Raw genomic sequence first — 15086 nt, forward strand, 5'->3', positions numbered from 1 at the left:
ACTGATTTCCATAATTGAAAAAAAAATTCCATAACCATTTATATAGATACAGACTCCACTCCTCTCATGGTTAGAAACCTTCTGAATTCCAGTCTCCATTTATTCACAGTTTATTACCATTTATTCTTGTACAAGCACTCTTGCAGTTCCAAAGGTTCTGACAGTATCCTGATGTTTATTCCTTTGAGGGTTATTCACCCCTTTGTTTTGGCAGCCTTGTGGCTGGGAATGGTGTCATCTCAGATCAGTTTTAAAAACAGGCCTTCCTGTAAGTCAGACCCTGAGATACTCTATTTATCTACAGCTACCAGAGATGGACTGACTTGTGCTGAAGGATTTCACGAGCTTCTGCACAGTGCCTCCCAACGATGCGCTCAAAGTCCGCGGGCAGCAGTGGCAGGTCTCCACAAAGCACCTCTGCAGTGCGAACAAAGCGGACATGGCTGTACCTAGGGAAGGCAAACACAGAGGAGATCCCCATGGAATACTGTTCCAAAAAAAAATCCATTAAATATAGTCAGGAAGGCCTCAAGCGTATTATAAACACTAAAAATGTGACTTCATTTATAAATATCACTCCATTGCTAAGCTGTCCAACTGTCCAACAAGGGCATTTCTGGTTGGGTTTTTCTATCAGCAAACATAAAGGGTTTCACAAACTTTAGTTGTACTTGCTGTATTTAAAACTCTTAATTCTTTGCTAAAATTGCCTTGTCTTTATCCTAGATTAATTAGTGTATCCAGTCATTAAAGAACATACAGAATGACACCTATTGCTTCTATTCCATATTAATAAGCAGCTATCCTGACTACTGTATGGGGAAAAAAAAGAAATTTCAGCAGCATGGCATATATCAGAGTCTGGAACATACAAGCTTAAATTCCTGCAAATGTTTCTTAAATGCAAAAAAGAGCTGACAGAATTACTAATTGCCATGTTTAACTTCCTAAGATTACACATGCCAATTTTCAAATGTCCCCAGGACAAATTTCAACTACAAACATTTGACAGATATTCAGTTTTAAGAGTTAATTTTGTTCATATCAGCAACCAGAATAAGAATTCCAAATCACCATTTACTTGAGCATTGAATCTTAATTTAGGCATAGCACCTTTTAACAAAGAGGATGATCTTTTCACAGCATGTAACACATGTTGATTCCGCGACTGCAGGAAACAATCATTTTATGCTGAAATTCTTAGAGGCTCCAAAAAAAAAAATTATTTAGAAAACAGACATATTTGCCACTTTCTATCTAGTGGCTCCCCCAGGAACTCTAAATCAGCAGATGTACTCTCTAACCAAATCATTAAATAAAAACATGCTAAATTTCATTAAGATCCTATGAACATGCCATCTTACTGAGAAAGCCAGAGCTCTTGCAAAGTGAGCATCAATGAATTCACTATGAACAGATTGCTTTCATTCCAACTTTTTGTTTCTTTATAAGAGCTGTGCCATGGGACCGGTGCGCAGACAATTCTCCGGGGGAAAGGGCGAGGGGTGCTTTGAATAGACAGTCTCTTCCTCTCAGCTGGATCCAACAAGACATAATCAACTAGAACAAATCATATATATAATGGTTAGACTGCATATATGGCCAAAACCTACATTCAAAACCACTACATCTTCATAGTTCAGGAAGCAGTAGAATTCTGCACATTTAAAACTAACATAGATATCACAGGTAATTTTCTCTCAGAAATCTACTGTCATTCTACTGACCCCAAAGGAATTCTCCATGGATGCTAAGACTAGAAGGAGATTTGCTTTCCAAGTGCAGTAAATGTCTGCATAGTTAGAACTGCTCAGGGATTTTGAGTCTTACCAATGGCTTTCATGAGGCTGACACAATAGTCTGTCTTAATCTCTTCTTTTAAACGGGCCAGGAATTTCTTCATCTGCAGGCTAGGAAGAATGTCAGTTGGAATACGTTTTAAAAGTTTATTCACCACTTCCTTATCTTGAGGTGCCAGCATGTCTTCTCTCACTCCATTATGTATGTAGTGACAGTACCGCTAAAAATGTTCAAAAGATCACACTTATTGTGTTGTGACAGATAATTAATTACTACAGAGTATTTTTAGATTTTTCTATCACTTAAGCCTTTTCTGTAATTGAAAGGTGTTTGAATATAATGATTTTTGGGTATCTATCTATGCTCCTTTTAAAGCACTGACATATGTGCAATACTTCTACCTGTGTTGATGCAAGCACAAAGACCACTAGAACTCAGTTCAGCATATTGAATCACTGATCAAAAAAGTACTAGAGTACAACATGAGAGGTTAAGAATTTGGGAAGATATCTAACTTTACAACAAAAATCAGAGCAGCTACAAACAAATGAAAAAGGAGTTGGCAATATTTAAGAGCAGTATGCTATATTGAGTATTTACATCTCCTAATCCTCATGTACTGCCTGCTTTTCTCAGCTACCTTTTAGCAAACCGTTTCCAGATATCTTGCAGATGACTACTGCTGCTACTTTCACCTTAAAAAGAAATTATATAAATACCTCTATATCATCACTTGAAGGTGGCTTTTCTCGCTTACTTATCTCCTTCTCATGTAAATCCATGAGAGCCAATTGTTCTTCTGGAGTCAGTGGCTGGTTTTGTGTATAATTTAAGACATGCAGTTCTGGTGTGTGAGCAGGTACACTCAGTGAAATGCGATTCAAACTCTTTAACAAACTACTTTTGAAAGAAAAAAGGATACAAGTTTAGTGAATAAAGAAGCAGTAATATTTAAGGACAGATGACAAGGATTATATAAACTATTTGTACTACACTGAGGACAAATATGAGCTATGCAAGTACTTCAATTATTCAATTTTAAAACTCTCATTAACATTGCATAATACAATATACTACTTTAACATAAAGGATGCGATCATGCAAACCTTACAACTGCCCAGTATCACTCAGACAGGCAGTATTTTATGAGCAGTTCTATCACAGTCAAACCTACTAGAACAATTATTTTGGTTGCACAAGATCTCCATGTATTTTCATGTGAGTATCTTACTAAAATCTTGTGACACAAAAGCCAGTCTTGATGCACATGCATTTTTTGTAGGGACTTAACATTTTATGCTTGGATGCTTAACACAACACTCAGTAAAAAGAAATATTAAATCACATCTCAAACCAGACTTCCTGTAATAATCTGTATTTTATAATATTATAGTATGTTACCTGTCAGAACTCCATCGCCGCTTTTTGCTTGCAGCTTCAAATATCAGTTAAGAAAAATCACATACAGACATGCTTTTCAAATAAGATATTATTTCTTACTGGTGAAAAATAGAGCTAAGATAATGAATCACATAATGAAATAAGAAAAAAAATACAATGTCACAGAGAAGCACCACATACGATTATTTGGAGGGATGAACCGAACTAGTAAATCTGAAACTGGCCTTTCATTTGTTGGATTTATGCATGCATTGGAAAATCTGTCTGTACTGACTCTGAGGTGATAAGATTGTAAGTGTTTATTAAGGATAAGTGATCTGCTCCAGGGATGATGCTTTAGCAGATAAAGAATTAGAGATAACAATGCATAGAACAAGCAAGCCTAAACTTACAAACACATTCAAATACGGATACACGGTGAAGCCTGTGATATCTCTATCAAAGAAAAGGACTTGAACTTTTTCATATTTTTCAATTTTAAATCCCGTGCAGTAAGAGAGTAATTATTAGCTATGGAGTCACTTGGGCTTCTGTGGAGATGCTGTTCTTTGAATGGAGCTGCCAAAGTCCATGATGTCTCCTGCATCAAAGGAGGGTAACGGCTTTTCTGAAGGAGAGCCTGGAACTGGAAAAACAAAAGCAAAAGTTTTACAGAGCACAGTAATTTAGAAAGCCTTGTTAGGGCTAGAACAGGATTAAACATCAATTAGTATAAAAATACATGGGTCAGATATACATTTGCCCACTGATCTATTTTTAGATCACTGTGCTCTCCACATGTATAAGGATAATTTTACAGAACACTTCAGTCATAGTCAGGCATTTTTTTGCATAATCAAGTATTTTTTGTAAATAAGAGAAGACAGTACATTATCTAGGTCCTTCTGCTCCCCCACATCTCTATCTTGCTTCTTTTCTTCTCCTTATATTTACTTAGATTTAGAAAATTCATATTCCTCAGGCCTTCATGGATGACCTGCCTACTTTTAACACTCACTCCTTGTAATAACTGATGAATAGTACAAGTTAACAAATTCAGCTCTTGTCTTTCTGTAACATCAGTAAGGATTTGTAATACTTCTTCTGTCTGTTCATTCCATGTTTTCTCTGGTGACTTGGTATCCATTGATGGACTTTTCATCAGTCCTGATATCTGAACTTGCACATGAGATGCATGTCCCAAAACACCCTCAGAGATAAAAGTACATGAGATACAATCCTAAATATACTTGAAATCATTGGATCATTGAGGCTGGAAAAGACCTCCAAGGTTATCAAGTCCAACCTTTGACCCAGTGCCACCATGCCCACTAAACCCCATTGCAAAGAAAGGGAATTTGCCAGCTCATGGAATGTGTGCATGCCCTGGCAGCAGGGAGAGAGCACCTACCTCATGCAAGTCTGAAAATGCATCTGAAGCAGAAGCAGAAGCAGGTGCAGGTGCAGGTGTGTGCAGGAACTTTGGTGACCCTTTTGGACGACTCATATTGCACATGGAAGTGTTTTGTGACTAGACAGAAATGAAAAGATATTTATTAAATACTCTGTTTCAAAAAAGGTCCATGGAGAAGGAACAGAGTCCTTCAGTTTTCATCAAAAATTATATATTGCAACTTTTAAAATTTTAAGGAAATAGCCATTCTTTGTGGTGGATTCCTCAGCAAAACATGTTTTTTGCAGTCATTTTATAAAACATCTAAACACAAGTAAATGCCAGTTTAAAAAAAAATATATTTTTATATTCCTGAAAACTACTTAAAATTAGTTAAGTATTTAAAGTTACACTAAAAACTCTACATGGAGTTTGTAATGGTATAAACTCTGGACATTAGAACATTAAATCCTACCAGACTGTCAAATTGACAGTGAAACATTCCAAGTTGTGTGAACTGTATTACTGGGAGGGGAAAAAAAACCCTCAAGATTTTTTTCATGTCTAGAAGGAAACAATTGTAAAAGAAGCTATTACCAGGATGCTGCTGGAAGAACAAATTGCTCACAAGTACTCTGCAAAGTGTTGTACTACAAATGTCAGGATATCTGATATGTTTTAGGATTATGTTTCACCTTTTCAAGGTGACAATACTTTGAGATAGCCTTCCAGGACTCCATACAAAGTTCTGTCAGGATATTTTCTCAGAACTATTAAGCCTCACAGTGCTTTAAAATGCTTTTGAATGGCAGCCTTCCTTAGTATAGGCCACATCCTCACCTACAGTCTGTTCTGAATTTCCTAAATTAAATTTGTTTAGGAGATTCACAAGGAACAATTTTCTGAACACATAGTGACACTATGAGAAAAAGGTGGAAGTGTGCTGTATCTGAACACTAGTGAGTAAAATCACCATGAAAGAGGAAGTTATTACCCAATACAATTATGTTTGAGCAAGATATAATCTTTTTTTTACATAATTTTAGCACACTTTTAGCACATGGTTATTGCTTTCTGATGTATCACTGAAAAGCGAGGCTGCTGTAACCCAGTTTTCTAGCAGACAAAATTGTACCCTCCTCAATATCAAAGCAGAAATAAAATTTGAGAAAGGACTGATTTGATTTACCTCCTTGGTATTCCCCAGCATGCCTGCACACACACACACAGAAATAAAGACATTATCACAGTCAGACATAACTCATTAAAGAGAGCATGAATTCCTCTTGATTAATGACTAAAGGATCGGGCCTTAGGGTACACTAAAAATGAATAAATTATACAGTTTATTAGGACACCCATTCATTCATTCTTAAAAGTACAAGAGTCATTTAAAAAGCCATCATTCATCCTAAAACAACTCCTGACATATGCCAACTAGCCTTTCAAACACCTAATATTTGAACAAAGAAATCCTTAATAAAAAGTACATTATAAAGAACTAAGTCCAAAGAATATTTAACAAGAACATGTGCCTTTTAATAAGCATTCTTCCACCAGTAATAGCCAATTTCATCTAAAGTTGTGACAAAGTTATCAATCTTTCACAGTCACTGCAGAAGGAACTTACCCTCAGGAGACTCGGGCTCTATGTTGGCTTTATTTTGCTTTGGCTTTTTTGTCTGCTTCGAATTTTTTGGTCCTCTCCCTCAGTGTGAACATCCTTGTTGTTACATGCACTGAAAAAGAATTAGAGACTCATTTCAGGTACTAAACAAGGTGTCAATCAGCTTCTATCCCAGCTGCCAGGAAGAAGAAAAATCAGCTCTCACATTCCTTGTTTACAACAGTAAGCTCCCTCTTCCTCCAAACCTCCATGCTCTTTTTTTCACTATTCCTCTCAAGCTCACTTTTCACCTTAATATTTCTAACTCCCCCCAGATATCCTTCAAGCAAGACTTTCTTAAACCCTGCCCTTTCCACTTTGTCCAACACCAGTTTCCTCCCTGTTCTCTTCCACTGTCCCAGGGCCCCCCAGCTGGGGTTTACAGCAGAACCACACATTAATTGCCAAGAAGAATAAGCCCATGCAAAAAGGAATGGGAAAAGAGAAACACACCCTGCATGCCTCACACATGCACAGGATGCACAGGTGAGCAGGGTAAGGGTAAGGTACCTGCAGGGGCCCTTGGTACTGGTCCCTCTGCCTGTCACAGCTTGGTGAACTTCTCTGACACTGCCTTTCAGTCCTCAGCTTGGTTGCCACAGTTACAGCATAGCTGGTGCTTGGAGACAGAATTCCCTCCTCCCTCTCCTCCCCCAGCAGACAGGAAACAGCCCCTTTTAGTGTTGTGCCAAGTGGTGGTCAGGGAGATTACGTTGTGGAACCAATGAGGAACTGTACAGGCTCCTTTTACCTCTGAAAGTTATGAAAAATGTAGTCTGAGATACCTGAGATATTCTAACTTCTAACAGAAGGCACTGCACAGAGCTCCCAGAGCCATAAAGGCTCTATAAACCCAAATTTTCTTAAGAAGAATTGGAAAAAAAAAACTATTCAAGATTCAAAATCTTGACTACATCTCTACCACTTTTCTACCATTCAGAATCAAATTCCCTGAAGATCTGAACACAGCAGGTGGGATACTCCTAATTCCTCTAGGCCTGCATGCATTTGCCTCCCACTCACAGACATCACTGTGTCCTGAAAGAGCCTTCCATCACATTCCTCCACAAATGAGAACTACAACTACCCAACATGAAATCCAGCAGTCCCTTAATAGTTTACCCTCAAAAGGGGCCTCATACATGTTCTGGCAACACAGCAAGAGTTCAGTTTTAAACTCTATCCCATCATCTTTGCTATTTTTCATCCAGTTTTCTGTGAGCTGTGAGAATGGCTGATATCCCTGAGTTAACAGCACAGTTTTCCTTATATCTTGCCCTTACACCATCTACAAATGGAACACTGCTGTTGGCCATTGTTCTTTAGCACAGGCCAGCAGTGCAGGGTACAGAACTAGCACTGCTGGTGCTGGTAATTGCTTGGCTAATGTGTGCTGCAACTCTCCAAATACTTCAGTGCTGGTTTGCACCATGAGTATTTTCCTGCTAATTGGAGCTGACACTGGCATGAAGACAAGCTCAATTAAGCAGCAGTTAAGAGTAACTACTGTTCCTCTGTGCACATCAACTCATGCTCATATATGCATGCCCTTCAAAGCTGAGTAATTTATCTCTGCTGCCTGAAAAACATTAAAACCAGTTGTTTTGTATAGAGAAAGATTATACAATATTTTTAGCAGAAGAGATGATTTATGCATAGCAATAAAATAATTTACTAAGAAATATGAGACTATCTTCAAAACTGCAGCTATGGCATGCTTGAAAACAGCCAGAAATTTAAAATCTCCAGTATACTTTAAACTCAGCTCCATTAAACTTTATAGTGCCATTATCACTGAGTTGTCACACTGCAATTCTGCCAGTTAGTTTCCCCTATACTCACTTTTTAAAAAGCACCCAAACCAACAAATTTATTATGATATACCCTAGTGTGCCAGGAATATCAATCCACTATGCACTTTAATAATATGAGAGATTAACACATTAAGAGTTCAAGCAAAATACACTTGGCCTGGCCATCCTCTTCTTGCAGGTATCTTGTGCTAGGCATTTAGACCCTACAGTGCAAATATGTGTTAATATACAAATCTTACTCCCTCTGTCTACACAAATCCTGGGATCTGCAGAGATCATTGAAATCAGCCCTCAAAGGCACTGAGCTCCAACAGTCTGTCTAACCCTCCCATACTTCACAAAAACTCTTTTCCAAATTAAGCATGCTTTTTTTTTTGTTCCCTTTAAAAAAAATAATCACAAAACCATTAACATTCAGTTTTATTATACTCTCATAGGTGGCACCAATTAAATTATTAAAGCAGTCACGAAAACATGAATATTTAACTCATTTCTGATTGCAATTCACAGCATGAAAAATTCCGTGTAGCAGAAGCTGGGAATTCACTGAAGCCTCACGCTTGCATGTTCACACCATCCTGATGGCTCCTGGTGGAGAGAGTGACACACCTCACTGGGCATCACTGCTGAGAACAGTCCCAGCCAAACCCTGAGACACCGCAGGAGCGCTGCTTTTGCTGAAAACCCTGCTAAATTCTTAAAGGCATTTCTGCTCACATGCCACGTCTCCCGGAACAGGTTTGCCACGTGGGCACCGAAACACCTGGAGGCAGCAGGACACGCAGGGAAGGTGTGTGAAGGTGTGTGAGCAGGAGCCAGGCGGGCGAAGGCGGCCGTGCCATGGCCGGTGTGTGTTTGTGCAGCTGCTCCACCGCTGCTCATGAGCACTCCCAGCTCAGGGCTCAGCTCCTGCCAGCCTGGGCACGGTGGCATCACTGACACCCACGGAGCCTCTGCTGGCACCGGAGCCCTGAGGTGCGGTGCCGAGCGAGCCTCTGCACGCCTCCACAGCGGCACGGAAACCGCAGACACCCTCATTTTCCGTCCTCCTTCCAAAAAGCTCCAGGCTGCATGTGCTAAAACAATACAAACCTCTAGCACGCTGAGGAGGGTGCCCGGACTGAGCGGCTGAGGTAGGGCCGGGGTGAAGGGCAGGACAGCAAGGGGGACGCGAGGGACACCCGAGGGCCATCACCACCCCCGCCCAGCCCGGCGGCCTCGGGAGCGCAGCCCGGGCCCCGCACGCCCACACCGCGCTGCGCCGCCACAGGCGGGCCCTGCCGGCCCGCGGGGAGGAGACAGCGGCGGAGGCGGCGGCGCTCCCCCAGCCCCGGCAGGCCCGGCAGCCGGGGGTGAGCGGCCGAGCGGGGCCGCGGCCCGGCGGGGGCAGCCGCAGGTGAGCGGGGACGTTCCCGGGGCCCCGCTCCGCCAGCCCGAGCTCCGGCACCGCCCGGCTCGGCGGCAGGGCCGCGGCCCGGCAGCTGCGGGAGCAGCGGGGCCGTGTCCCCCCTTACCTCCGGGGGACACAGCCGGGGACCCGCTGTCCGCCCGGGGCGCTGATCCGTGGGGTGGCTGCAGGGTGATTTAGGGGGTGCTACTGCGGCTCTGGGTGCCGCTGCAGGCCGCGGGCGGCGGCCGAGATAACGCCCGGGCTCGGGCGCGCCCCGCGGGCAGCGGGGGCTCACCCGCGGTGTGCGAGAGGGGCTGTGAGAGGGGCTGTGTGTGACAGGGGCTGTGTGTGAGAGGGACTGTGTGCGACAGGGGCTGTGTGTGACAGGGGCTCTGTGTGACAGGGGCTGTGTGACAGTGGCTATGTGTGACAGGCTGTGTGTGACAGGGGCTATGTGTGAGAGGGGCTGTGTGAGAGGGGCTGTGTGACCGGGGCTGTGTGACAGTGGCTGTGTGTGACAGGGGCTGTGTGTGACAGGGGCTGTGCGACAGGGGCTGTGTGACAGGGGCTGTGTGGCAGGGGTTGTGTGTGACAGGGACTCTGTGTGACAGGGGCTGTGTGTGACAGGGGCTGTGTGACAGTGCCGTACGCCCGGGAGGCACACGGGCTCCAGCAGGGACACTGGCGCCCTGCCTGCCCGCGGTTGCAAACGGGAAAATGCATCCTCTAACCTGCCCCTTGTAAGGATCCCCCTGCAACAACAGCTGGAAATTTTCAGGGAGACTGCTGAGCTGGGGTTTCCTTGGAACTGCCACAATTAAATATGTTCAGAGCATCTGGAAGCATTTTGCCTTAACAGGCCGAGTTTTGAAGCTGCGTGGGTTATGCTGTCGATGCTGAGCACAAGAATACTCACAGAAATAAGACTCACAAGTGTGTTACCGGTTTCCAGCAGCCATAGCAGCAAATTGTCCATGCAGAAGTGATGTTTTTACTGGTAAATGAATACTCTGATGGGTAAACACGGGGTTAATGTTATGAAGGAAGAGAATCGTCTGTATCTTGCTACTTGGCTTTGGGAGTTTCAGAAGAGCTTGCAGGGACAAGCCCTCTACATTAGATGTGCTTTTGTAAAAGTAATGTTTTAGGCTGTGCATCGCTTCATCTGAAACCTGCATTCTCTCTTTATACAAAGGAAACATTTTGCTTTCAAAAAGCATCTGTATGAGCCTGTTACTAATTGTACCTTAATTTTAAGGGAGATTGGATGGCTGAGTGAGAACTGTCTGTTCAGAAGAGGTCGTGGCTGAGGATTAGTAACATGTCTAAAGAAATGCAGGAGCTCCAGAAGCAGTGGCACTCCGTGATGCAGACCATCCACAGCAACGCCAATGTGGGTCTGGATTCTATTTTTTTTTAATATTTATAAAGCTACTCCTTTTGTAACTATGAGGATATCACACCCTGATCTATTTAAACACACTCCCAATTTTTTAAGGGAACACTGTGAGGCCTATGGGAAGGCCTGTCCTCCCACACCTTCAGTCAAGGAGGAGGGAAGCCTGTTCTGCATTTTTGTGCTTAGCTGGCATAACCCTTTGAGATAGTAGAGTGGCATTTTAGTGAAATGGTTGTACTGCTATAAAAAGAGCTAAAACTGCAATACATGTTTCCTTAAGAGAGGAAACCACTGCAGTAAAATTCTAGTGTATACCTATGACTACCACTGTAAAAGTATTTTTTTTTACTAGTAATATTATTAAATTCTTAACAACTTTCTGATACAGACATGCCTACACTGTACTTCGATTCAATAAATGAGCAGGTTGCAGATATTACTAAGCCATGGATAAAAGAATAGTTGAGCCTTTTTAAATGTTGCAGATTTTAAAAATTAACAAATTGAGGTCTCTAGTTCAAAATAATGGTTACCAAGACACCAGTGAAAGCTACAGCTAGACTGATTGATTTTTTTTTTTTACTTGTTTTCAGATTGCTTTTTTGTGGGTTTGTCTTTTTATATAATTTGTGCAAGAATAGAACTGGGAAGCCAAGAAAAACATGTCTGTTGTTGGTAGAATTATATTTGCCCTGAAGGTATCTAAACTTTCAACAAGTCCCCATGCTTTTGAAACAGAGGCAAGAAGTGCTCCCTATTCCAGCTGCAGATTGACAAAAGATCTATCCTACCTGTAGTTCACTACACTAGCAGCGATGTCTGAAAGGTATCTGTGACAAGAGATTAAAAAACAAAAAAAACCTAAAACATTTTTCATTTATCTGCAGGTTGTTGCCTTTATGAATTCTCGAGTTGGCCAGTATTTAGATGACCATCCTTTTGTTGCCTTATCACTCCTGATGTTTATTGCAGTGTCAGCTATTCCTGTTGGATTTTTCCTGGTTTTTGTTGTTACAACAGCTGTAATGGCCTGTATTGGTGTGATAGTCATGGAAGGTACTGTATGCATTCATGGGTGTACTTACCTGTTCTCTTTTAAGGCATGCTATCTTTTCCCTTTTTAAATTTTGCCTTCTGGAAGTCTGAGTCCTAGCACTTGAGGATTTCTGTGTGTAGTCCTCAGGTCTCAGCAGTAGTAAAACTCTTAATACAAGAATGGTAATCTAATTAAGTGTAGTCTATACAGGGGAAATCCTATTTTCCTTTCTAATCTCAGCTGCCAGGATATGTCTAAACCAGTTATCTTGAGCATATATAGCTTTTCTGGAGCCTAGGTACATGAGTGAGGAAGATGGATTTCCCAAATTGTTTGAAATTGGGTTACGGTAGAATATCAGCTCTTCTATTTGTACATAGACTTGTTTAAATAACACAGTGATGTTTTTTAGGTGTTGTCATAGCCATAGGTGGCATAGCCCTTCTGTGTGTGCTGTGTGGCCTGGGAGCCCTGTCCCTGGGAGTTTCTGGAGTGCTGAGTGTTTCTTACATTGCACTTTCAACTCTGGTCAACTACTGGTATGCATCAAGGTGAGTATGGAGGTCTTGATCCATGCTTGGATTTCAAAATCTGCAGCTGTACTCTTGCATTCATTGTTCCATTTTTTTTTAAGTGAGCCACTGTTGTTTAGTTTAACAATGTTTTTTGAATGCTTTCAAGCTTGGGCTACCCTCATGACTTAAAATGCAGCATACAGGTGTCTGGGTATGTCTGATAGGTATTGCAGTGAGTGTTAATTTATGCCCTTTTTCCTGTTTAGGACAGAGGCAATACAAATGGTCTTTAAATGTGAACATGCTAACACAACAAAATAAATAAAATACAGTAAAATAGAACTTTGCCTTGCTCCAATGTATTGCTTTAATAGAAGAAGGGAGTAAAGGTGGTTGTAGATTTGGGAGAGGCAGAGGAGGACTTAAAAAGGACAGGGTGGTAAAAATAGAAATAACAGGTTTTGTAGGATACTGCACTGTGCAAGGTGCGGGTTGTGCCTCTCAGGTTATTGGGCTTGGAGGCCTATTTCAGTCAGCATTGCCTCAGCCAGGCAGCTGAGAGCAGGAGGGAGGAGCAGGCTGTGCTGCAGAGGCACCTGTGCCCCCTCAAATACCTGCCAAGGACAGAACCACAGTAATGGCTGAGGCACAGGAAAGAGCAAGAAGAAAAATCACAGCTGCTCTCTTCTAGGCTTCCTCAGTTTGCTCCTTCCGCACAGTTGTGTTTGCAGAGCTCTTGGTGACACACAAAGCTGCCTGAGATGGCAGCAGAGTGACAAAAGCATGGTGCAAGGCCCAATTCCAAGGCATGCTGCCAGGTCCACAACCCTGCCCACCAGTTCCAGAAGGCTTCCATTTTCCATAGCACATGTAAGTGCACAATCCAACCTACACACTAGCCCTGTTGAGCTACAGCTTTGATGTTAGAACAGATAATACCATCGATTTCTGTGTTTCTCTATCTTTTGAGAGAAGCTTAGGGAGACTTACAGCACATATAAAAAGCCTGTCTGGGATAACTCACATTACACAGCTTTTTTGAGCAAAAAGTTAAGACAATCTTAGGGCAGAACAGACAATAAAACCCTTCTTTTCTCATGTACACAGGGGCCAGATAAGGAAGCAAGATGTTAATGGAAGTTTACCACAGACGCAGCCTGGCTTGGATCTTTCTGCCAACACTGGAAAGAGTGAATAAGTAGATTTCACCCCACTTCATAGGCACTTAGCTGTACAATTTCAGCCTTTGCTATGTAATTTTTTACTCATTTAGCATTCAGCCATTGTGTACTCCTGGAAACTGAGAAAGCATTCTACACTGGCACTGTAAAAGGGATCTTAAGGATAACCAAGCAGCAGCAGTGCAGTAGTAAGTGTATGTGCAGGATGGAATGTTCCATAGAGCTTGGTAAAGGGATGTAATAAGAGTTGGTACTGTTAGGTCAATGGCAAGTAGGTGGACAGAAAGGGGAGGGAGATATTTCACTTATCAGATAGTGGAGTTCCAAATGTACTCTCTTTAATACAGAGCAGTGGTCATTGTAATACAGAAGTATCAAAGTTCAGAACAGTAGAAACACATTCTGATTGTGAAAAGTATTTGTAAGCCTTAATAATCTTTGTTAAAATAGTATGAGTACACCAGGCCAATGTTTTATTTACATTATACAGGGAAAAGTGTCATGTGTCATAGTCTAAGCTTTTATCTCCCTTTAGCTGTTGTTATTCCAAAGGGATATTTTCCTTATTGTCATTGCCTCATGGGGAATGCTTAGATCTTATATTGAAATTGCCTGGTTTGCTTCTTAGTTGTGACTCTGTATGTTATTTAAACTTTTTTCATTTTTGCAAGTACTATTATATTTTTAAGCATTAAGAAAGTACCTAACTATATTAGCTTAATAAAGTACTCTTTGTTTAACCAGAGTGTTATTAGTCTGTTTAATTCTACAGTAAAAACAGTTTTTTCACATCTTATTTTAGGAAGGCTACAGTTGGAGCCGAGTTTCTTATTGAATAAAGGATTTTATGCAGCCAACATTGCTGAGCCACAAACTGCAGATCACTCCCTTTCTCATGCCTGTAAAGGAAATGCAGATGTCCAAGGTCTAAATTAGTCCTATTTAGTTTTGCATAAACAAACCTGCTGCTTGACTAAAACATGGACACAGCTTACCTGAGCTGTAATGTGCTTCACACAGTAGTGGTGGTACTGGTCTCAGCATTAGGCTAAGCTGGCCCCACACTTCAACTGTAGAGTGAAATAAGCCCCAGAAGATTTCCAGGAGCCCTTTGTTTTAATAGCACATTAATACAGCAAACAGTACAAAGCCACATAACCAGCCTTCCCTCAGGCAAGGCTCCCTGCAAGAGCTTTCCAGAGATAAAGCCCTCACACCTGCCTAAAGTTACAACACTCAAGATCTTTACAGTACAGCTCATAGATGAATACACAGATGAATCCTGTCCCTTCAGTTTCCTTTATGCCCTCATCTTCTGATGAGAAGAGGCATTACTTAATAAAAGTCAGCAGACAGTAAAGTAAGTTAATTCAGTCCCACTCAGTGTCTGACCCAACATGAACCATTTCCGTCTGCATTTTAAGTTCACTTTTCACTATATAATTCATTCTGTCATCAACACTTAGCAGGAACTAAAATGTGAATTCTCAGTTACCTGCAGGTAAACTTGGA

At 41.7% G+C, this 15086-nt stretch overlaps 3 protein-coding genes across 9 annotated transcripts in view; 2 read left to right on the forward strand and 1 right to left on the reverse strand.

The window, feature by feature from the left end:
• Positions 1-8645, forward strand: part of LYRM1 (LYR motif containing 1) — a 73079-nt gene extending 64434 nt beyond the window's left edge. Inside the window, exon 5 of one of the 2 annotated variants that reach the window (XM_033074203.2) lies at positions 6602-6687. In XM_033074203.2, coding sequence (XP_032930094.1) covers positions 6602-6656 — 55 coding nt within the window. In that variant the 3' untranslated portion in view covers positions 6657-6687. Of the gene's footprint in view, positions 1-6601; positions 6688-8563 lie in introns of those variants that run through there. The other variant, XM_033074204.2, reaches the window with a different exon arrangement.
• Positions 1-9794, reverse strand: part of DNAH3 (dynein axonemal heavy chain 3) — a 58303-nt gene extending 48509 nt beyond the window's left edge. The window contains exons 1-9 of one of the 4 annotated variants that reach the window (XM_033074193.1): positions 9568-9794; positions 6204-6312; positions 4592-4711; positions 3616-3826; positions 3202-3235; positions 2520-2700; positions 1831-2020; positions 1365-1560; positions 324-449 (exon numbers count right to left, since the gene is read on the reverse strand). In XM_033074193.1, coding sequence (XP_032930084.1) covers positions 324-449; positions 1365-1560; positions 1831-2020; positions 2520-2700; positions 3202-3235; positions 3616-3826; positions 4592-4696 — 1043 coding nt within the window. In that variant the 5' untranslated portion in view covers positions 4697-4711; positions 6204-6312; positions 9568-9794. Of the gene's footprint in view, positions 1-323; positions 450-1364; positions 1561-1830; positions 2021-2519; positions 2701-3201; positions 3236-3615; positions 3827-4591; positions 4712-6203; positions 6313-6749; positions 6842-9567 lie in introns of those variants that run through there. The other 3 variants (XM_033074194.1, XM_033074192.1, XM_033074195.1) reach the window with 3 other exon arrangements.
• LDAF1 (lipid droplet assembly factor 1) lies at positions 8757-14319 on the forward strand. Of its 3 annotated transcripts, none has more exons than XM_033074200.2 (5): positions 8757-8843; positions 10702-10836; positions 11730-11898; positions 12291-12429; positions 13501-14319. In XM_033074200.2, exons 2-5 carry the CDS (start codon positions 10765-10767, stop codon positions 13589-13591), a joined length of 471 nt encoding a protein of 156 aa, XP_032930091.1. In that variant the 5' UTR covers positions 8757-8843; positions 10702-10764; the 3' UTR covers positions 13592-14319. The 3 variants fall into 3 exon arrangements, with proteins under 3 accessions (XP_032930091.1, XP_032930089.1, XP_032930088.1); XM_033074198.2 differs by lacking the exon at positions 8757-8843 and adding an exon at positions 8913-9186; XM_033074197.1 differs by lacking the exon at positions 8757-8843 and adding an exon at positions 9343-9449.
• Positions 14320-15086: the final 767 nt, after the last annotated feature.

This window comes from Catharus ustulatus, chromosome 16 (genome assembly GCF_009819885.2).
Source record: "Catharus ustulatus isolate bCatUst1 chromosome 16, bCatUst1.pri.v2, whole genome shotgun sequence".
Classification (NCBI taxonomy): domain Eukaryota; kingdom Metazoa; phylum Chordata; class Aves; order Passeriformes; family Turdidae; genus Catharus; species Catharus ustulatus.

Coding starts and splice junctions, on each gene's coding strand:
- LDAF1 (XM_033074200.2), top strand. CDS start 10,765: ATGTCTAAAGAAATGCAGGAGCTCCAGAAGCAGTGGCACTCCGTGATG. Junction 10,837..11,729: donor CCATCCACAGCAACGCCAAT/GTGGGTCTGGAT, acceptor ATTTATCTGCAG/GTTGTTGCCTTTATGAATTC. Junction 12,430..13,500: donor AACTACTGGTATGCATCAAG/GTGAGTATGGAG, acceptor TCATGTACACAG/GGGCCAGATAAGGAAGCAAG.